The 23,908-nt window shown below is 44.2% G+C and overlaps 1 protein-coding gene across 1 annotated transcript in view; it reads right to left on the bottom strand.

Annotated features, from left to right (window-relative positions):
* Positions 1-5,073: 5,073 nt before the first annotated feature.
* The window catches only part of LOC126291633 (uncharacterized), a 106,176-nt gene continuing 87,341 nt past the window's right edge, over positions 5,074-23,908 (bottom strand). The window contains exon 2 of the mRNA XM_049985198.1: positions 5,074-8,647. Coding sequence (XP_049841155.1) covers positions 6,876-8,647 — 1,772 coding nt within the window. The 3' untranslated portion in view covers positions 5,074-6,875. The remainder of the gene's footprint in view (positions 8,648-23,908) is intronic.

Raw genomic sequence — 23,908 nt, 5'->3', positions numbered from 1 at the left:
TTTCCGACACTCAGATTATACGTCAGCAGGCTCATATCTTCTACACACCAACGTGAATAGTCGTTTTGTTGCCATTTCCCTCAATGAGTTTAGAAATTTTGATGGATCTCTCTTTTCTGCCTTATTTGACCTTACGTCCCCCAAAGTTGTCTTAAATTCTGATTCTAATACTCGATTACCTATCTTTTCTACATCGGCTCTTGTTTCTTTTTCTATCACATCAGACAAATCTTACCGTCATAGAGGCCAATGTCCTCTTTCCACCTATCTGCTCTATCCTCATCATTTAACAGTATAATTTCCGCTGCACTCCTAACTTGACCAAACTTTTTGACTTTCCTATATGTTCAGTCTTTCTGACAATCACTTCTTATCTAAAGATTTCTTCATATTTTTCTTCTTCATCTCAGCTTCCCGACATTTACAGTTCATTTCACTCCTTCGCGACTTGTATTTCTGTATTCCTCAATTTCCCTGAACATTTTTGTACTCTCTTCTTTCATCGATCAACTGAAGTATTTCTTCTGTTATCCATGGCTTCTTCGCAGTTACCTTTTTTACACCAATGTTTTCCTTTCCAACTTCTGTAGTTGCGCTTTTGAGAGATGCCCATTCCTCTTTAACTGTAGTGCCTAGTGTGCTGTTCTTTATTGCTGTATCTACAGCCTTAGGTGGTGGTGGTGGTGGTTAGTGTTTAACGTCCCGTCGAGAACGAGGTCATTAGAGACGGAGCGCAAGCTTGGGTTAGGGAAGGATTGGGAAGGAAATCGGCCGTGCCCTTTCAAAGGAACCATCCCGGCATTTGCCTGAAACGATTTAGGGAAATCAAAGAAAACCTAAATCAGGATGGCTGGAGACGGGACTGAACCGTCGTCCTCCCGAATGCGAGTCTAGTGTGCTAACCACTGCGCCACCTCGCTCGGTTTGTACAGCCTTAGAGAATTAAGGTTGTCATTCCGTAGTACTTACGTATCACATTTAATTGCGTGTTTATTCTTCCCGATTAAGCTGACTTCAGCTTCACCCTACTCTTTATCACTACTGCATTGCGATCTGAGTCTATATCTGCTCCTCGGTACGCTTTATAATCCAGTATATACGCTTTATAATCCAGTATATGACTTCGTAATCTCTACCGGACTATGATGTAATACTTTTACCAGCTGCGACATAGTCGAGAATATGAACAGTGATGCAATACTGTGAAACGTTTTTTTTTTATTCCAGTTTTTGATTACAATATCGATTCCTTTGACTATGACCGGTTTCAGTCAATAATGGCCATTTTCAGGTCTGGTCACACATCTGAAGATGATCATTATTGAATGAATTAGGTCGTCGTCAAAGGAATTGATATTCTGATCAAAGACTGGAATAAAAAATATATGATGTCATATAACTGGAATCTATCCGTATCACCTGGCCTTTTCGAAGTATGCCTCCTCCTTTTGTGATTCTTGAACAGAGTATTCGCTATTACTAGCTGAAACTTATTACAGAACTCAATTTATCTTTCTTTTCTCTCGTTCCACGTCCCAAACTCATATTCTCCTGTAACCTTTTCTTCTACTCGTTCCCCTACAACTGCATTATAGTCCCCCGTCTACCTTTATGTGCTGTATTACCCATTCATTATCCTCATATACTTTACCTATGTCTTCATCTTCAGCTTGCGATATCGGCATGCGCACCTGATCTATTGTTGAACTATTGGTGTCGATTCTGATGGAAACAAACCTGTCACTGAACTGTTCACGGTAACACACTCTCTGCCCTACCTTCCTATTCATAACGAATCCTATTTCCGTTATACCATTTTGCGCGACTGTTCATATTACCCTATACTCATCTGACCAGAAATCCTTGTCATGTTGCCATTTCACTTCACAAACCCCTGTTATACGAGATTTATATTGAGCTTCTGCTTTTGCCATGTCAGATTTTCTACCTTCCCTACCACCTTCAAGCTTCTGATATTACACGTCCAAGTCGTAGGACGTCATCATTTCTCGGTTTATTCATGCTTTTTCTAATGGTCACCTAACCTTGGCAATCCGCCTCCAGATATCCGAATGGGGGACTATTCCGGAATCTTTTGGCAATGGAGAGATCATCATGAGACTTTTTCGATTACAGGCCACATGTCATGTGGATACACGTTATGTGTCTTGAGTGCAATGGTTACCGTTGTATTCTGCAACCTCATGCCGTTGATCATTGCTGATTCTCCCTCCTTTAGGGGCAGATACCCACCACAAGGACAAGAAAGTGCCGAGTGCTTTGGCCGAGCGGTTCTAGGTGGTTCAGTCCGGAACCGCGCTGCTGCTACTGTCGCAGGTTCGAATCCTGCCACAGGCATGGATGTGTGTGATGTCCTTAGGTTAGTTAGGTTTCAGTAGCTCTGTCTAGGGGACTGATGACCTCAGATGTTAAGACCCATAGTACTCAGAGCCATTTTAGCCATTTGAACTAGAGAGTGTCCTGAAACTCTTGTCCGCTCTTTCGCCCTGTTTGGCAAGACCGTTGGCCGAATGAGGGTGACTTCTTCTTCCGGAAGTCTTCGGCCGCCAATGCTGATTATTAATCGAAATATCAGTGATGGGAGATTTCGAACCCGGGACCGAGCACGTCTGGAGTACTTATCAAAGGCGCTATCCTTAGACCAGAGCGTCGTTTTATTATAGCTTATTTTCCGATGAAAGTTCGTCCCGACTGTTTGCTCCAGGGGTGAGAAATTGAGATAAGAGTTACGTAAACTGAATGTGGAGGTAGGGTAGCGGGAAGGAAAGGGAAGGAATCACTGATTTCAGCTGCATCAGGACTGTTTCGAATCAGCAGCGACGAGTGAAAATATTTTGCGGGGCCGAGTCTCGCACCTGGGATCTCCTGCTTCGTTTAACCAGCGCTCCAGCCGGACGCGGCGAACTGTATCAACACACCTCTCGGCCGACCCACACACCCATCTGCCCTCAGTCCCTGTCACAGATGACTGAAAAAACAACAAGAAACTACATTTTTAAGCCAAAACACGTTGCTTAAACATTGAAAAAAATGTATTACTTTACCTGTAAATGAAGTTACAAGAATCAAACAAATATCTTACCATACATCAGACACCTGGAAAACAGAAAAGCTGTTATTGTTGTTGTCGTCTTCAGTCCTGAGACTGGTTTGATGCAGCTCTCCATGCTACTCTATCCTGTGCAAGCTTCTTCATCTCCCAGTACCCACTGCAGCCTACATATTTCTGAATCTGTTCAGTGTATTCATCTCTTGGTCTCCCTCTACCATTTTTACCCTCCACGCTGCCCTCCAATGCTAAATTTGTGATCCCTTGATGCCTCAAAACATGTCCTACCAACCGATCCCTTGTTCTAGTCAAGTTGTGCCACTAACTTCTCTTCTCCCCAATCCTATTCAATACCTCCTCATTAATTGTATGCTCTACACATCTAATCCTCACTATTCTTCTATAGCACCACATTTCGGAAGCTTCTATTCTCTTCTTGTCCAAACTAGTTATCGTTGGTGTTTCACTTCCATACATGGCAACACTCCATACAAATACTTTCAGAAACGAGTTCCTTACACTTAAATATGTACTCGATGTTAACAAATTTCTCTTCTTCAGACACGCTTTCCTTGCCATCGAAAGTCTACATTTTACATCCTTTCTACTTCGACCATCATCAGTTATTTTGCTCCCCAAATAGCAAAACTCCTTTACTACTTTAAGTGTCTCATTTCCTAATTTAATTCCCTCAGCAATACTCGACTTAATTCGACTACATTCCATTATCCTTGTTTTGCTTTTGTTGATGTTCATCTTATATCCTTATTTCAAGACACTGTCCATTCCGTTCAACTGCTCTTCCAAGTCCTTTGCTGTCTCTGACAGAATTACAATGTCATCGGCGAACCTCCAACTTTTTACTTCTTGTCCATGGATTTTTATACCTACTCCGAATTTTTCTTTTGTTTCCTTTACTGCTTGCTCAATATACAGATTGAATAACATTGGGGAGAGGCTACAACCCTGTCTCACTCCCTTCCCAATCACTGCTTCCCTTTCGTGTCCCTCGACTCTTATAACTGCCGCCTGGTTTCTGTTCAAATTGTAAATAGCCTTTCGCTCCCTGTATTTTACCCCTGCCACCTTCATAATTTGAAAGAGTATCTTCCATCGACATTGTCAAAAGCTTTCTCTAAGTCTACAAATGCTAGAAACGCTTCTAAGATAAGTTGTAAGGTCAGTATTGCGTCACGTGTTCCAATATTTCTACGGAATCCGAACTGATCTTCCACGAGGTCGTCTTCTACCAGTTTTTCCATTCGTCTGTAAAGAATTCCCGTTAGATATTCCTACAAAATAAAGGAAAAACTTTCCTCCGGCAAACTCTTCGACGATGGTGGTGCGTGTTAAAACTAGTTGGACCTCTTCTGGGCAGGCAGCAGCAGTCTCCGGGGCAAAAAAAAAAAAATGCAAAGTCCACTTTTTGACCTGCCCTTCGCATATTTCATACCCTCCAAGACTACTTACTACTCAGCTCCAATCGTCCCTTCATCATCTGAGGCGGATCATCATACAGTCAGTATGATCCTGATGTATAATGTTTTTTAAGAACTTGTAGGATAAAAAAGTCTTCGAGGCTCCTCTTTTTCGTTTTTCCCTGATCTCGCACCACAGTTCAACAGAGGGCTGTGCTACACACTTTTACTTTTCCGCTTAGTGGACCTCGAAGCCAACGCCTGACAGCGCGGCTAAAATTACGTAACTCAAAAACATTGTGGCTGTACATTTGACATGGGGGTGAGTGCTAAACAGAGCAGCAGGTCCTGCACCTCGACAAAGACAGGCGTAACACCGGAGGACTCTCAGACTCGCGTCAGAGCACAATAAACAAACTACTGGGATCGTCTGTGGACCGGGAACGGCGTGGCCCGTGACAGTTGTGACAACCGACCTACGGACATCCGCCGCAAGCAGTTCCAGCTGCCGCTTCTCTTCACAGCAAGCGCCGCCTCTCTACTCCTTTAGCGCCCTTCTGAAGGGGAAGAAAAAAATCAAACAGGTTTGTAGTTTTGTAGGTACATGTATTAGCGAAACGGTACACGGAAGAGGAAGTGAACAAGCGAAAATTGTACACCAAACAAAAATTTTAGAATTTTTAGCAATTTATTTTTTTAACAAAAGTAAATGATCAATCTTTCATAGAAAGAAATAACAAAAAACGTTGACTTCGTTGCAACCATCTCTTGAAACAATCTTTCGAAGACTGGCTGGCATATCATCACCATGATTTTGGAAATTACGTTTAACACCACATACTGGCATGTAGATTCATATCTTTATTTCACTGAAGTAACCTATTATTCTCAAAATGTCAATGACGCGGGTACAAAAAGGTCTGACTGTAAGATGAAGATATTTTGTCTCATCATGCATTAATTTAATACAAGATGACAACAAAATCAACGACTGCTCCGCATATTTTTAGTTAGGATAGAAGTGAAATGCTGCAAAACTGTAGCTCTTTATTGTCACCTATTTTTAATGCTGCCGCAGACCCAAGAATTATAAACAAGACGGATAGAATGATTATTAAACTGTTACTGAATCTAGTCACCTGGCTACGAACAAGAGTTTTCTCTCCCTCTCCCTCTCTCTCTCTCTCTCTCTCTCTCTCTCTCTCTATCTATCTATCTATCTATCTCTCCTCCCCCCCCCCCCCCACACACACACACACCCAAACGCACACATGCACACAAACCTTTCCTCTCTGGCTGCCTGTCTAGTTTCTCTGACCCTGTTGTGTACAGTATTTTATCACCCCCCCCCCCTCTTCTCTCTGATTATTTCTGACGCATTGGTACCTATTTTAAGTCCCACACATGACATTTATTTAGTACAAAACCCATACACTTGCATAACGCCCCTTGTCTTGTTTTATCGACTTGCGCACGCTCTTAATGATGCCAATGACAACGATTTACGAAGACGGTCTCGTAGTGGTCGTTAAACCCTACTTTACTTGGTATACAGTTCAATGAATGTTAAAGAGAAGTCGTAAGCGTCACAGTCATTCAACCTGCGAATTTCTCACGAAAGGTTCCCCGCAGCCAAATTTAACTACGTTATCAGTCTGTTAATTTCCGATGCCGACTCTGTTTAAGTTTCCTAAGGTAGAGTTAAGTCCAACATTTGATGGTTTACTTTGTCTGCAATTCCTTTCATATTTTGGCAAAACAAGCTCCCTAACATACATGTTAAACAGACGCCATTTATAAAGCGGACCGCACTCTATATGTATTCACGTGGCCCAAAGTGAACCACGCAAGTCATTATCATATTCAAAGTTAACAAGCCATCCCCTACTATCTCTGGCACTCATTAAACACACACACACACACACACACACACACACACACACACACAGTCTCTCAAACAGCACTGTCACACTGTACGTCAATTTTCCTGTCATCTGCACCAATTCACGCTACTTGTTACCTGAAATGCTACATTTGTTATCACAATCCCATATTCTCAAATCTGGTGATATGATGCTTCAAAATTGTACAAACATAGGATATCTTCCAAGAAACATCGTTGAAAGAGTTATACATGTTAAATAAGGCTGTCAGAACGTGTAAGACCAGTGGAACCCAAACTGTAGATTGTCCAGTTGATGTTTCTCTAGTGCCAATCACAAGTATTCGTTTGTTTCTAAAGTGATGTTTGGCAAACTCGGAAGAAAGCCACTGCTTTGTAAGAGAAGCTCGGTGAGTCTCGTGGTCTGAGATGGTGTACAGCTCCCGCTGATCCCGGCCTCTGCGTGCAGCCGCTTCGCTCCGCCCCCGCCAGCTGATGCCGGGGCTCAGGTGTCGGCTGCTCCCCAGCCGCTGCCGTCGCCGCTGCCGTCGACGCCCAGGAGGTCCCCGACGATGTCGTGGAACACCTGCTCCCTCGCAGCCGCCTCCTCCTCCTTCGTCATCTCCCCGTCAGCGTCGTTCGCTGCATTCGTGCCTTCGGGATGTGAAGGGGTAGCTTCATCCAATGAAATTCCCATGAGGTGTCTCCCAATACGTCGCTGTTTTCCTGTGTCCTGATTAGCACCATTTGGTGTAGCAAGTCCATCTTGGTTTTCTCGTACTTCGGTTAAGCTTCCATCTAGGCTCCTCAGAGATCTTAATGATTTTTTTGCCACCATATGCTGTTCACTCACGGAGTTATCTACAGGTTGGCTTGTAGGGTCTTTTATTTCTGAAAATTCTTCATGTGTCAACATTACACGGTCTCCAATTTTACGAATCATTTCAGTCTTACCCAAAGGATCAGTGGTCCGTGTAGGAGATCTACTACGTCTTGTAAGATGAGACGTGCTTATGCCATCTAATGTATGTTTACTTTCCCAATTTTCTGTGCTTTTCCCTTGGTCTTCAGGTATCTTAGCCAACATCACTTTAATCAGTTTCTGATCCTGATTATCTGAATAGACTACCGTAGCATCCGCATCAACTGAGGACAATAGTCCTGGGGAAAGTGAGTCTCTCTCTAATTTCAAGAATCGACGACTGGACGGCTGTTTGTGGACATCAGCTGCTGGTATGGTATCACCATATTGGGTCAGCATGTTATGACTGTGATTCCTTTCACTGTGTCCAGATGCACTACTGCTACTGCTGTCTCCCATGTATTGAAAACTGGTTCTCTTGTTTTCATCGCGCTCCTCCTGAAACCGTGGCGAACTTCTTTCTGCACTAATCCTCTTAAGAAATCTTTGATCTTCATCCTTCACATTCCTTGAAACTGCAATGAAGTTGCTCGTTGTTTTTGTGCTCTGCAAAGGCGAGGGAACATACCAATTTTTATGTCTATCCACAGCAATTTCAGAACCGTCGTGGGCTGCATATCCTAGAGTATTGTAAAACTGTGATCTGACTCGTCGTCGCTGCCCCAATTTCTGAGACTTGACAGTCCATTGAATTTCTTTCTCATTTGATGGGGATATTTTATCGGGTTTCCTTTCCCTCTCTGGCGTGGCAGAAGGACTGATTGAGCTCGCAGACGGATTACCAACTGCAAACTGAATTCGGGATTTGGTTCCTCTTTCAGGTGGACACAGCTTTTTGGAACCTTCAACACGTACAGTACCTTGTGGAAGTTGTTCCTTTCTTCTACCAGCACTTAATATCTCTGCCTGCATCCCGACAGGTTGGTGTTGCTCAGGAAAAGAATCGGATCGTTTGAGAATTGCGGACATTTTCTCACCAGTCGTGTCACTGAACACTGGAGCACCAAATGCTGGGTTTCCCAATGGTGGACCAGGAATACCCAACCAATCCTGGAGACCTCCGCCTGGGAGCACCGTCTTCTCCAAAGCTCGTCGATACCTCTGAGCTGGATCTGCTGCACGTGTCGGGTCGGTTTCTATGTGGGGATTCCCGTCCTCAGGAGCCAACCAGAGGATCCTCCTGCGAGTAGTGGCGGCTGGAGGCCTGGGAACGGCGGGCTTAGCAGCCGGTCTGGCCACGCGGATCAAGTCCTCGTCCTCGGGCAGGAACTCCACCTTGGGCGGCTCGTCCACAGACCAGAAAATTATCCTGTTCCAGAGGGAGACACCTGCTGCCGCGTCCGGGTCACCTCCGACTGCAATTAAAAACAAGACAAAGGTCACATTTTGAAAAAAAAGCAAAATCTGAATACAGACGATATTAATTACTTTTGAATTTGATGGGATTAGAAAATAACATCCAGTCAGTTTCGGAATTGATGATTCATTAACCCTTTACCATGATTTCGAAAAACTTAAATTTCTCTTGTGAAAGCCTGCAGGCTTTCGTAGCCGCTGTCACTGAAATTAAAATCTTCTGGCTTGTTAGGCCGCGTCATATTTCTTCAAACAATCGACGTTTCGATCCCTCTGCTGGAATCTTCTTCAGCATCCTGTGGTGTCCACCATAGATTGGGCACTATCAGAGACCTGTGTCGCTTTCTGTTGCACAGGGGATTTTCGAGTTGTGCTCGATAACTGGTGGCCTTGACATCGAGGTTAATAACGTAAGTGCGCTGGCTGAGGAAACCAACGTTCGTAGAAGGAAAGTCTGAGAACTCATGTAACTTCAATAGAGAGGACGGTTATAGGCTTCCAGCATCATGGCTGCCTCTATCAAGGAAGTGAATACGAAGCTGCGGTATGCGAGCAATACAAACACGCACCACCTCTGATCCTCTTCCTGCTTCGCTTGCACCTAATGATATGGTATCACCATTAGCAGCAGAAGGAATTATAACCAATAACTGTTCTCCAGCGCCGGCCGGTGGTGGCCAAGCGCTTCTAGGCGCTTCAGTGTGGAACAGCGCGACCGCTACGGTCGCAGGTTCGAATCCTGCCTCGGGCATGAATGTGTGTGATGTTCTTAGGTTAGTTACGTTTAAGCAGTTCTAAGTTCTAGGGGACTCATGACCTGAGATGTTAAGTCGCATAGTGCTCAGAGCCATTTCTTTCTTCTCCAGCATGCGCAAAAAAGCCCTTTGTAATCAATAACTTTGGCCCTCCAGTAGTAGCTACAAGAGTCTTCTTCGACATTAGCGCGGGAAAATTTATCTTACTATCCAATGACGATGACCCACCAATGGTAGCCCAGGGTTTTTCAATCGATAATACCACTTGTCCAGCATAAGCGCGGGGAAAGACCCCTTTATAAGAGAAGGCGCCACTGGTCTCTGACATTCACTATCTACAGTGAATACCATAATATCCTGAAGAAGATCCTAGCAGAGGGGTCGAAACGTTGATTATTTGAAAAAATATGACGCGGTCTAAGAACCCAGAAGGTATTATCTTCATAAATTTCTCTTCTTCAGAATGAAAACTGATCTACTGAACAAATTATTACAAAATAGTTGCAGACGTCAACCAGGGAAGGGACCAAACGCCATTGTCAATAAATTACAAAAAAATTTAGAAGAGCATACTCTTTCGCACAATGATATATCGACAAAAGTAGATGGTGGAGTCAGAAGGCTCCTGTCTAGTGTAAATGGGCACGTGAATCACAAAAATCAACAGTTAAAACGCATAATTGAAGTTATCCCAATACCGTAGGGCTTTGCCAGGAAAATTTTAAAATGAAACATTGTCTCCAGCAGGCATTTAGTATGGCACATTGAAAGCTAGCGACATGAGCCAAGTGACAAAGGCTTGCAGGCACTGGCGAAGGGTAAGTTACGGTAGGTGGTGCTTACTGCGTAGCCAATGCCTGATTCAGCCAAAAAAAGATTGTTAACAGCTAGAATTAAAACAGTGTAAGAGTATCGAAAATAGAATAGGTAGTGGAGGGGAAGGTGGTGAGGAGAGGGAGAGAGAGGGAGTCGTTAGAATCGTACAGCGTGTAAAGAGCAAGCAGGCTCAGGTAATCAGTTGGTAATTGTCTGCGTATATGTGCCTAAAGCAGTGCCAGAAGAACTTGTGAATAAATATGGGAGTAACAGTACATTATGGCAAAACAATAAATACGTAGAGCTGTGTTAATTTGGTATAATTAAATTTTCGTCGAGAAATTTGAGCCTCATCTTTATCTACTATAATGGTGGAAGCCGATGAAATTAATTAAAATCCAAGCCATTGCCAGGACTGTAGGTAAGACACGTGCATAGACTAGTGTACTCCAATCACCCCCCTGGCCTGCAGCTTATTTGCGCCTTCTACTGTATTTGCCGAGGCCCTCCGGTATTGGAACAGCACCCGAGCATTGTACGTAATGGGGGAAATCCTGCCTGTACTTCAGGCGTAGATGATCCATAGAGCCGGCATAATTAAACTTTCCTAGAGATGTTTGAGTCTCATCTTTATCTACGATAATGATGGAAGCTGAAGAAATGAATTACAATGTCTCAAGGGAAACTTAATTATATCTGATCTACAGATCACCTAGACCTGAGGAGCCGCGTGGAGTGGCCGCGAGGTTTGAGGTGTCATGTAACGGATTGCGCGGTCCCTCCTGCCGAAGGTTCGAGTCCTCCCTCTGGCATATGTGTGTGTGTTGTTCCTTTGTTCCTAGTACAAGTTAGTTTAAGTAGTGTGTAAGTCTAGGAACCGATGACCTACGCAGTTTGGTCCCTTAGAAAATCACACACATTTGAACACCTGAAGTACAGGAAGGATCCCCCATTACGTCCAACTGTGGGGTGCTGTTCCAATACCAGCAGCCTCGGCAATAGTGACGATCTAAGGAGGGGAAAATAAGCTGCAGATGTGAACTGATATTTGTGTTAGGGTGGACATTGGAGTGAGATAGTCTGTGCAGTCATGTTAGCCATGGTGCTGGCATTCCTGCCTAGTAAGGCAGGCTTCAAGTCCCAGCCATGGCACACATCGTGATTCGTTTCTCCATCCATCATCATGACTGTATTAATCCACACGTAACTACCATGAAAGAGAAGATACGTATAAGAAGGAGTGTAAGAGATTAAAATACAAGCAAAAAGACGGTAGGAGGGGGGGCGGGAGGGATGATAAGGGGGATTTTAATTATTACCTATGAAGTAAAATACCAGGGGAAGTAGCCGTGAATGGTAAAGCAAGCTATGCAAATAAACTGAAATCCGATGAAACAACTGTTCCGCGAAAAAAATGCAAAATATATTGTAAACTGGTAGAGTACTAAATAAGAAGGAAAATGAGTAAAATCCCACAGAGCAGTACGTACATTACTTGAAAGTAAATATACTTACAAAAGATATAAGCAGATTGTGAGTTAACGAGCATTGCGCTCTCATTCAAATACATGGCCGAAAGAGTCAGCCTACAGGAACTGTGAAACGAACCCCATCGTCCAGGACCGCGTGCCACAGAGGGCGCAGATTCACCACGTGATGGGGAAACTCACAGGCGTCTACTGTCTGTTGAGGCCCAAATGCTGTAGTGTGCGAGTGTGACAGACGACAACCTATATCGTAGTAGAAGGCTTTTGTCGCCAAAGAGTTGTAGCAGTGTCAAATATGGTGGACATAAGATCGACCATAAAGGGAAACATTTGTGGAAACTGTTTAATTCTGTAGTAGTAATGCAGGGAACGAAGCCACAGTAATTTAAATCTGCCATCCTTCATAAAGTTTAATGGTGATCCCAATAAAATTTAAATATTGATCATATCTATAATAGTTTAGGATTTACTGTTAAACTGAAATTAACACGTTTTGTAACAAAGACCTGAGTGCTAAAAACTGAACTGTTGTGGAAAGAACGGACGGCGTAACAATAAAAGGGGTCCTGATATCGAAAGAATTGGCAGGGTAACTATCAAAGGATTCCTGCTATGGAAAGAACTGGCGGGGTAACTATCAAAGGAGTGCTCCTATGGAAAGAACTGGCAGGATAGCAAACAAAGGGATCTTTCTATGGAAAGAACTAGCACTCTATCGATCAAAGGTGTCTTGCTATGGAAATAACTGGCAGGGTATCGATCAAAGGGGTCCTGCTATGGAAAGAACTGGCAGGGTAACGATCAGAGGAGTCCTGCTATGGAATGAACTGCAGGGTAACGATCAAAGGGGTCATGCTATGGAAAGATCTGGGTGGGTAACAATCAAATGAGTCCTGCTATGAAGATACAGGAAGATTTCAATTAGATTACATCATGGTCAGACAGAGATTCCGAACTCAGATACTGGATTGTAAGGCGTACCCAGGAGCAGATATAGACTCAGATCACAATATAGTAGGGATGAAGAGTAGGCTGAAGTTCAAGACATTAGTCAGGAAGAATCAAATGCAAAGAAGTGGGATACGGAAGTTCTAAGGAATGACGAGATACGTTTGAAGTTCTCTAACGCTATAGATACAGCAATATGGAATAGCGCAGTAGGCAGCTCAGTTGAAGAGGAATGGAGGTCTCTAAAAAGGGCCATCACAGATGTTGGGAAGGAAAACATAGGTACAAAGAAGGTAGCTGCGAAGAAACCATGGGTAACAGAAGAAATACTTCAGTTGATTGATGAAAGGAGGAAGGACAAACATGTTCCGGGAAAATCACGAATACAGAAATACAAGTCGCTGAGGAATGAAATAAATAGGAAGTGCAGGGAAGCTAAGACGAAATGGCTGCAGGAAAAATGTGAAGACATCGAAAAAGATATGATTGTCAGAAGGACAGACTCATCATACAGGAAAGTCAGAACAACCTTTGGTGACGTTAAAAGCAACGGTGATAACATTAAGAGTGCAACGGGAATTCCACTGTTAAATGCAGAGGAGAGAGCAGATAGGTGGAAAGAATACATTGAAAGCCTCTATGAGGGTGAAGATTTGTCTGATGTGATAGAAGAAGAAACAGGAGTCGATTTAGAAGAGATAAGGGATCCAGTATTAGAATCGGAATTTAAAAGAGCTTTAGAGGACTTACGGTCAAATAAGGCAGAATGGATAGATAACATTGCATCAGAATTTCTAAACTCATTATGGGAAGTAGCAACAAAACGACTATTCACGTTGGTGTGTAGAATATATGAGCCTGGGGACATACCATCTGACTTTTGGAAAAGCATCGTCCACACAATTCCGTAGACGGCAAGAGCTCACAAGTGCGAGAATTATCGTACAATCAGCTTAACAGCTCATGCATCGAAGCTGCTTACAACAATAATATACAGAAGAATGGAAAAGAAAATTGAGAATGCGCTATTTGACGATCGGTTTGGCTTTAGGAATAGTAAAGGCACGAGAGACTCAATTCTGACGTTACGGCTAATAATGGAAGCAAGGCTAAAGAAAAATCAAGACACTTTCATAGGATTTGTCGACCTGGAAAAACAGTTCGACAATATAAAATGGTGCAAGCTGTTCGAGATTCTGAAAAAAGTAGGGGTAAGCTATAGGGAGAGACGGGTCATTTACAATATGTACAACAACCAAGAGGGAATAATAAGAGTGGACGATCAAGAACGAAGTGCTCGTATTAAGAAGGGTGTAAGACAAGGCTGTAGCCCTTCGCCCCTGCTTTTCAATCTGTACATCGAAAAAGCAATGATGGAAATAAAAGAAAGGTTCAGGACTGGAATTAAAATACAACGTGAAAGGATATCAATGATACGATTCGCTGATGACATTGCTATCCTGAGTGAAAGTGAAGAAGAATTAAATGATCTGCTCAACGGAATGAACAGTCTAATGGGTACACAGTATGGTTTGAGAGTAAATCGGAGAAAGTCGAAGGTAATGAGAAGTAGTAGAAATGAGAACAGCGAGAAACTTAACATCAGGATTGATGATCACGAAGTTAAGGAATTCTGCTACCTAGGCAATAAAATAACCAATGATGGACGGAGCAAGGAGGACATCAAAAGCAGACTCGCTTTGGCAAAAAAGGCATTTCTGGACAAGAGAAGTCTACTAATATCAAATACCGGCCTTAATTTGAGGAAGAAATTTCTGACGATGTACGTCTGGAGTACAGCATTGTATGGTAGTGAAACATGGACTGTGGGAAAACCGGAACAGAAGAGAATCGAAGCATTTGAGATGTGGTGCTATAGACGAATGTTGATAATTAGGTGGACTGATAAGGTAAGGAATGAGGAGGTTCTACGCAGAATCGGAGACGAAAGGAATGTGTGGAAAACACTGATAAGGAGAAGGGACAGGATGATAGGACATCTGCTAAGATATGAGGGAATGACTTCCATGGTACTAGAGGGAGCTGTCGAGGGCAAAAACTGTAGAGGAAGACAGAGATTGGAATACGTCAAGCAAATAATTGAGGACGTAGGTTGCAAGTGCTCCTCTGAGATGAAGAGGTTAGCACAGGAAAGGAATTCGTGGCGGGCCGCATCAAACCAGTCAGTAGACTGATGACCCCCCCCCCCCCCCCACCCAAAAAAAAAGGAAAGATCTGGCAGCGTACAATCAAAGGAGTCCTGCTATGGAAAGAACTGGCAGGGTAACGATCAAAGGGGGCCTGCTACTGAAGGAACTGGCAGGGTAACGATGAAAGGAGTCCTGCTATGGAATGGACTGGCAGGGTAGAAACCAAAGGGGTCCTTCTATGGAACGAATTGGCAGGGTAGCAACCAAACGGGTCCTGCTATGGAAAGAACGAACGGGGTAACAATAAAAGGGGTTCTGCTATCGAAAGAATTGGCAGGGTAACTATCAAAGGGGTCCTGCTATGGAAAGAACAGGCGGGGTAACTATCAAAGGAGTCCTGCTATGGAAAGAACTGGCCGTGTAGCAACCAAAGGGGTCTTTCTATGGAAAGAACTGGCAGGGTATCGATCAAAGGGGTCCTGCTATGGAAAGAACTGGCAGGGTAACGATCAAAGGAGTCCTGCTATGGAAACAACTGCAGGGTAACGATCAAAGGAGTCTTGCTATGGAAAGAACTGTGTGGGTAACGATCAAATGAGTCTTGCTATGGAAACATCTGGAAGGGTACAATCAAAGGAGTCCTGCTATGGAAAGAACTGGCAGGGTAACGGTCAAAGGGGGCCTGCAATGGAAAGAACTGGCAGGGTAATGATCAAAGGAGTCATGCTATGGAAAGATCTGGAAGGGTAACGATCAAATGAGTCTTGCTACGGAAACATCTGGAAGGGTAACGATCAGAGGAGTCTTGCTATGGAAACATCTGGAAGGGTAACGATCAGAGGAGTCTTGCTATGGAAACATCTGGAAGGGTAACGATCAAAGGAGTCTTGCTATGGAAACATCTGGAAGGGTAACGATCAAATGAGTCTTGCTATGGAAACATCTGGAAGGGTAACGATCAGAGGAGTCCTGCTATGGCAGCCTAGACGTGTTAGTCGGGCCGTGAAGCGGGCAACATTCAGGTTGGTGTCCCACCACTCTCTGGGGTGTCTCCTGATACATGGTCGATGGTTATCGGGGTGCAGTTTTAAGCCGGGCTCATCACTGAAGACACAGATGTGGCCTGGACCGTGTCCTCTTGCCTTAGGAGAAAGAAACCATTCTACGTCAGGTTTTCCAGAACGAGAAAGGTTTAAGTGTCGACTTGCAACGAGTTCTGAAGAGCCAAAATGCAGAATATCCTCTGTTTCAGGTTAGCAAAAGTGCTTGGATTGATGGGTGATTATACGGAGAAGGGCAAACGTTTTATGAGCGACTGAAGTTTGATTTCTCTGAGGTGACAATTAAAATTATCTTTCTGCGCTGATTTGTGAATAGATCCTAGGCTTCCTTGAAGACAGAATTCAACGCGTCGCTCTTAACGGAACAAAATAGACAACTATAAAGATAATTCCTGGAGTGTTCCAAGGAAGTGCTATAGCGTCGTTACTGTTCACAGTGTACCTAACTGATCTGATAGAAACCGTCAGCAGCTCTTTGCGGCTGATCGCAGGCGATGCGGTTGTCTGTAAGAAAGTAGCAACCCCAGGAGACAGTATCGTCTTGCAGAATGAACTGCAGAGGGCTGATGAATACTGTAAGTTCTGGCACGTGACCCTGAACGTATACAAGTCTCACATATTGCGCATACGTAAGAAAAGAAATCTCTATCACTGTAAAACTACACTATTCACGGTAAACTGCTTTAAACAGGTTCTACGGTAAAATACACTACTGGCCATTAAAATTGCTACACCAAGAAGAAATGCAGCTGATAAACGGGTATTCATTACACAAATATATTATATTAGAACTGATGAGTGATTACATTTTCACGCAATTTGAGTGCATAGATCCTGAGAAATCAGTACCAGAACAACCACCACTGGTCGTATGCCGGGGCATTGAGTCAAACAGACCTTGGATGGTGTGTACAGCTACAGGTGCCCATGCAGCTTCCACGCCATACAGCAGTTCTTCAAGAGTAGTTACTGGTGTATTGCGACGAGTCAGTTGCTCGGCCACCACTGACCAGACGATTTCAGTTGGTGAGAGATCTGTTCAATGTCCTGGCTAGGTCTGCATTCGAACATTTTCTGTATCCAGAAAGGCCCGTACAGGACCTGCAACATGCGGTCGTGCATTATCCTGCTGAAATGTTGGGTTTCGCAGGGATCGAATGAAGAGTAGAGCCACGGGTCGTAACACATCTGAAACGTAACGTCCAGTGTTCAAAGTGCCGTCAATGCCAACAAGATGTGACCGAGACGTGTAACCAATGGCATCCCATACCATCACGCCGGGTGATACGCCAGTATGGCGATGACGAATACACCTTTCCAATGTGCATTCACAACGATGTCGCTGAACACGGGTCGGCCATGATGATGCTGTAAACAGAACCTAGATTGGTCCGAAAAAATGACGTTTTACTATTCGTGCACCCAGGTTCGTCGTTGAGTAAAGCATTGCAGGCGTTCCCGTCTGAGACGCAGCGTCAAGGGTAACCGCAGCCGTGGTCTCCGAGCTGATAGTCCGTGCTGCTGCAAACGTCCTCGAACTGTTCGTGCAGATGGTTGTTGTCTTGCAAACGTCCCCATCTGTTGACTCAGGGATCTAGACGTGACTGCGCGTATCTGTTACAGCCGTGCGGATAAGATGCCGCCGGCCTCGGTGACTGAGCGGTTCTAGGCCCTTCAGTCCGGAACCGCGGCACTGCTACGGTCGCAGGTTCGAGTCCTGCCTTGGGCACGGATGTGTGTGATGTCCTTAGGTTAGTTAGGTTTAAGTAGTTCTACGTTCTAGGGGACTGATGACCTAAAATGTTAAGTCCCATAGTGCTCAGAGCCATTTGAAACATGTGATAAGATGCCTGTCATCTCGACTGCTAGTCATACGAGGAAGTTGGGATCCAGCACGGTGTTCCGTATTACCCTCCTGAACCCACCGATTCCATATTCTGCTAACAGTCCTTTGATCTCGATCAACGCGACCAGCAACGTCGCGATACGATAAACCGAAATCGCGATCGGCTACAATCCGACCTTTATAAAAGACGTGATGGTACGCATTTCTCCTCCTCACACGAGGCATCAAAACAACGTTTCACCAGGGAACGCCGGACAAAAAAATGGTTCAAATGGCTCTGAGCACTATAGGACTTAACATCTGTGGTCGTCAGTCCCCTAGAACTTAGAACTACTTAAAGTTAACCAACCAAAGGACATCACACACATCCATGCCCGAGGCAGGATTCGAACCTGCGACCGTAGCGGTGACGCGGTTCCAGACTGAAGCGCATAGAACCGTACGGCCACACCGGCCGGCAAAGCCGGTCAACTGGTGTTTGTGTATGAGATATCGGTCGGAAACTTTCCTCTTGTGAGCACGTTGTAGGTGTCGCCAAGGGTGCCAACCTTGTGTGAATGCTCTGAAAAGCTAATCATTTGCATATCGCAGCATCTTCTTCCTGTCGGTTAAATTTCGCGTCTGTAGCACGTTATCTTCGTGGCGTATCAATTTTAATGGCCAGTAGTGTATCCAGGAGTAACTAGCCGGAGCGACATGAAATGGAATGACCGTGTAAAACAGTTTGCCCCGATAGCTGAATGGTGAGCGTGACGGACTGCCGTCCTAAGGGGGCCGGCTTCGATTCCCGGCTGGGTTGGGGATTTTCTCCTCTCAGGGACGGTGTTCTGGTGTCTTCATCATCATTTCATCCCCATCAGACGCGCACGTCGCCCAGTGTGGCGTCGGATGAAATAAGATCTGTACCGAGGCGGCCGCACCTGCCCCAAGGGGCCTCCCGACCAATGACGCCAAACGCTCATTTCCATTTTACCGCGTAAAACAAATAGTAGGAAAAGCAAGTGTCAGACTGAGATTCGTAGAGAGAATCTCAGGGGAATGCAGCTTGTCCACGAAGGAAATTGCTTACAAAGCGAACCAGTTCTTGAATATTGTTCATCGATCTGGGACCCTTAATAGGCAGGAATAATAAGAGATAGAAAAGACCCAACAAGGAGTCGAGCGTTTCGTCACGGGATTGTTTGGTCGGCGCGAGGGCATTATTTAGAGGTGTTCAACAAACTCCGGTGGTATACGCTACGAGAGAGGTGTAGTGAATCACGGAGAAGTTTACTATTGAAATTGCTAGAGAGCGCCTTTCCAGGAACAGTCGGAGAACTTATTAGTTCCTTTCACAAACGTCTCGTGAAATGTCACAGTCTGTCTTCGCACGTGCCATTCGAGAGTCGAACAGAGAGTCGACCAGTTAGTGCCATCAGAAGTACGCTTCGACACACACCGTCAGCTGGCTTGCGGAGTACTGACGCAGATGCAGACTTTGATGCAGACGTATATGCACACAGATTCTCTGTGGCAGTTTCACTTGGCCAGTCTCCCATGCCACGTTCAAGTAGGCTGTGGTGCGTTGAGCCACGTCTCGACCCAGATCTGGAGCTGACTCCGGAGACAGCGTCCAGATGGGGCCTCCAGATAGCACCGCACTGTCTCCAGCCGGGGTGACGGACGCGCCTGGAGCCTCCAGCGAGGCTGCCGTCGCGCCAGGTCCTCTACCTCCGGCACTAATTGCACAGCCATCGAGCACCATCGCCACTTCCGCCGTCCCACGTTGCCTCTGCGGTCTCTCCAGCCTCACGACTGAGTGCCGCGAATAAGGAACGCGTTGCCGTTGTCACAGCATTCTGTTGATGGCGGTCTGACCCTCGGGTGGAGACAATCCCTCTGGCGCCCCCTCTCTCATCGTCATGTAACACATACTCCACAGACATTACCATTTGTAAGGCCTATCATTGCCACGATCGCTTTAATTGTTTATTAGATGACCGGTCTGAGTAGTTCTAAGTTCCAAGGCACTGATGACCTCAGAAGTTAAGTCCCATAGTGCTCAAAGCCATTTTTTTCTGAATAAAATATACAACTCTAGTGATATTTTCAAACTTTGCTATAACGCTCAGTTGCGCGTGTTCCTCCGACAGGATTGTTTGTAGTTCACTATAAATTTATTTACCTTCTTCGAAACGTAACGAAATACTCTTATAGTGAACTACAGACAATCCTGTCGGAGGAGCATGCGCAACTGAGCGTTATAGCAAAGTTTGAAAATATCGTTAGAGTTGTAAGGTTATTTTATTCAGAAAAAATGGCTTTGAGCACTATGGGACTTAATTTCTGAGGTCATCAGTCCCTTAGAACTTAGAACTACTCAAACATAACTAAGGACATCAAACACATCCATGCCCGAGGCAGGATTCGAACCTGCAAGCGAAGCTGTCGTGCGGTTACAGACCGTAGCGCCTAGAACCGCTCGGCCACTCCGGCCGTCCCCGTGGTCTAGGGATAGCGTCTCTGATTAGCACTCAAAACGTCCTCGGTCCCTGGCTCTAACCCCGTCACTGCTTATCTTTTGAATAAAAATCATCAGCAATGACGGCCCAAGACCTCCGGCATAACAAGCCAGTCTCTTTCAGCCAACTACCTTGTCAATGAGGACGGAGGAGAAATGCGGAGGAATCAGCAACGATCAACGGCATGAGGATGCAGAAGGTAACTGAGACCAGTGCATTCAAGACTCGTAACTTGGATCCACAGGTCATGTGGCCTGCAGTACGAAGAAAAAAGTCATGATGATCTCTCCATTGGCCAAACATTCCGGACTAGTCCCCCATTTGGATCTCTAGCAGGACCAGGGCACTGCCAAATAGGAGATGAGCTTGAATACCCAATGAAAGGATAAGTCGGGGAGTGGAATGTCAGATGGTAGGGAAGCTGGAAAATCTGAAAAGCGAAATTCAGAGGCTCAGTCTAGATATACTGAGCGTCAGTGAAGTGAAATAGAAAGAATATAAGCATTGCTGGTCAGATGAGTATAGGGTAATATCAACAGCAGTAGAAAATGGTATAAAGGGAGTGGGACTCGTTGTGAATAGGAAGATATGGCAGAGGGTGTGTTACTGTGAAGAGTTCAGTGATAGAATCGACAGCAAACCAACACCAACAACAATAGTTCAGGTAAACATGCCGACTTCGCAAGCTGAAAACGATGAGATGGAGAAAGTATATGGGAATATTGAAAAGTTAATACAGTATGTAACCATAGATGAAAATCTAATAGACATGGGCGACTGCAATGCGGTTGTAGTGGAAGGAGTAGAAAAAAGCGTTATGGAAGAATTTGAGTTTCGTACTAAGACTGACAGATGAGGAAGACTAATTAAGTTCTGCAATAAGTTTCAGATAATAATAGCGAATACTCTATTGCAGAAACACAAGAAGATGAGGTATACCTGGAAAAGGCCGTGTGATGCGGAACGGATTCAATTAGATTACTTCATGGGCAGTCAGAGATTCCGAAATCAGATACTGTACTTTATGGTGTACCCAGGAGCAGATATAGATTTGCATCACAATCTACTAATGATGAAGAGTAAATTGTACTTTAAGAGTCTAGTCAGGAAGAATGAATACGCAAAGAAGTGGGATACGTAAGTACTAAGGAATGAATAGACACGCTTGAAGCTCTCTGACGTTATAGACACTGTGACAGTGAAAATCTCAGTAGGACGTTCAGTTCAAGGCGAATTGACATCTCTAGAAAGGGCAACCGGAGATGTTAAAAAGAAAAACATACACGCAATGAAAATAACTGCAACGAAACCGTACTTCGACTGACCGTCGAAAGAAGGAAGTACAGAAATGTTCAGGGAAATTCAGGAATACAGAAGTACAAGTCACTTAGGAATGAAATACGTAGCAACTTCAGGGATGTTAAAGCGAAATGGCTACACGAAAAATGTGAAGAAATTTGAAAAGAAATGATTGTCGGAAGTATTCGTTTTGTAAATGAAAACCGCCTTTTTTCTTACTGCACTCTATTTTATTTGTTCCAGACGCGTTTCAACTTTTACTGCAAGGTATCATCACTGGAATCTAGAATGATAAAGTTTTGTTTTGCTATCGATACTTGTAGATTGTGAAACAGTTCACGTCTTTTTTTCTTTACGGAAATAAGTGATTTTTTATAGCTGTTCATGTTTTCGGCTGGTATCTGCGTTTCCTCTTATCTGGTTGCATGCTGTATGTCGGACTATAACTGCACACGTAAGTGTGAAGAAAAAAGTTCGTAACATGAAAATGTGCTTATGTTTCGTAAGTGAAGTTGTAGTGCGACTTCAAATATGTGAAGCAGGACGTGGTAACAAAACGACCATTCACGTTGGTATGTGCATGGTGTATGAGACGGACTATATAAAACATACTTTCACTAAAACATCTTCCACACGATTCAGAAGACAGCAAGAGCTGACAAGTGTGAATCAGCTCAACAGCACATCCACCCAAGTTGCTGATACCGATGGCAAAGAAAAGTGAGGGTTTTTGGTTTAGGAAAGGTGACGGAACCAGAGTCAATTGTGATAATGTGGTTCACAATGGAAGCAGGACTGAAAAAAAATCAAGACACGTTGATAGGATTTGTCGACCTGTAAAAAGCGTTCGACAATGTAAAATGGTGCAAGATATTCGAAATTCTGAGAAAAATTGGGAAAAATTATATCTAATATACAGTATGTACGAGAAATGACAGGGAACAATAACACTAGAAGATCAAGAACGGAATACTCGGATTAAAAACAGTGTAGGACGGGAATGTAGTCTTTCGCTCCTGTTGTACAATCTGTACATCGAAAGAGCAATGACGGAAACAAAACGAACGTTCAAGTGTGGAGTTAAATTCAACGTAAACGATAAGGTTTGCTTATGGCACTGCGCGGGATCAGTGAAAGTGAAGAAGAATTACAGGATATGCTAAGTGGAATGAACAGTCTAATGAGCACAGAATATGGATTGAGAATAAATCGAAGAAAGACGGAAGTAACGAGGAGCAGCAGAAATGAGACCAGCGAGAAACCTAACGTCAGCATTGATGGTCAGGAAGTAGATTATGTTAAGGAATTCTGCTACCTATGCAGCAAAATGACCTATGGTGTACGGAGCACGTAGGGCATAAAAAGCAAACTAGCAGTGGCATAGACGGCATTCCTGGCCAAGAAAAGTCTACTAGTATCGAACAGAGTCCTTAATTTTTGAAAAAAAATTCTGAGAATGTACGTTTGGAGCACAACATTGCATGGCAGTGAAACAGAGGCTGCAGGAAAATCGGAACAGACGAGAGTTGAAGTATATGAGACGTAGCGCTACAAGAAGAACTTTGAAAATTAGGTTGTCTAATAAGGTTAGTATTGATGGGGTTCTCCTCACAATCGATGAGGAAACGAATATATAGAAAACAGTGACAAGAAAAAGGACAAAAACAAATGATTCAAATGGCTCTAAGGATTCTGGGACTTGAGATCTGAGATCATTAGTCCCCTAGACTTAGAACTACTTAAACCTAACCAACCTAAGGACATCACACACATCCATGCCCGAGGCTGGATTCGAACCTGCGACCGTAGCAGCAGCGCGATTCCGGACTGAAGCGCCTAAAACCATTCGGCCACAGCGGCCAGCGAAAAAGGACAGAATGATAGATCAAGCATCAGTTAAAATGGGAATAATGTGTTAACGGAATAATTTTCATGATTCTACAGGGAGCTGTAAAGAGTTGAAACTGTAGCAGAAGACGGAGGGTGTAATGCGGCAGGCACTTAAGGACACAGACCGCAGGTGGCGCTCTGAGGTGAAGAGGTCGGCACGGGAGCCGCGTTACTGGCGGGCCGTTTCAATCCAGTCACAAGAATGATGATTCAAAATAAAATAAAGTAAAATGGTTCATGGCCACTCGCACTTATCCTTCTTGAAGTGTGAGTTTCGTGTTTAAGCCAGCTATTTATTTTTTCTAATGAAATAATGGAGTGAGATCGAGAGGGAATGTCAAATTAATTCCTTGTTTCTAAATTTCCAGAAAGCTTTTGACACCGTTCCTCAATCAAATTGCATTCCTACGGAGTATCGTCTCAGTTGTGCGACTGGCTTCTTGATTTTCTATCCGGAGGATCACAGTTCGTAGTAACTTAAGGAAAATCATCGAGTAAACCGGAATG

This window comes from Schistocerca gregaria, chromosome 9, assembly GCF_023897955.1.
Source record: "Schistocerca gregaria isolate iqSchGreg1 chromosome 9, iqSchGreg1.2, whole genome shotgun sequence".
Lineage (NCBI taxonomy): Eukaryota > Metazoa > Arthropoda > Insecta > Orthoptera > Acrididae > Schistocerca > Schistocerca gregaria.
The sequence above is the reverse complement of the archived record's forward strand: the minus strand, read 5'-3'. Positions and strand labels throughout refer to the sequence as shown.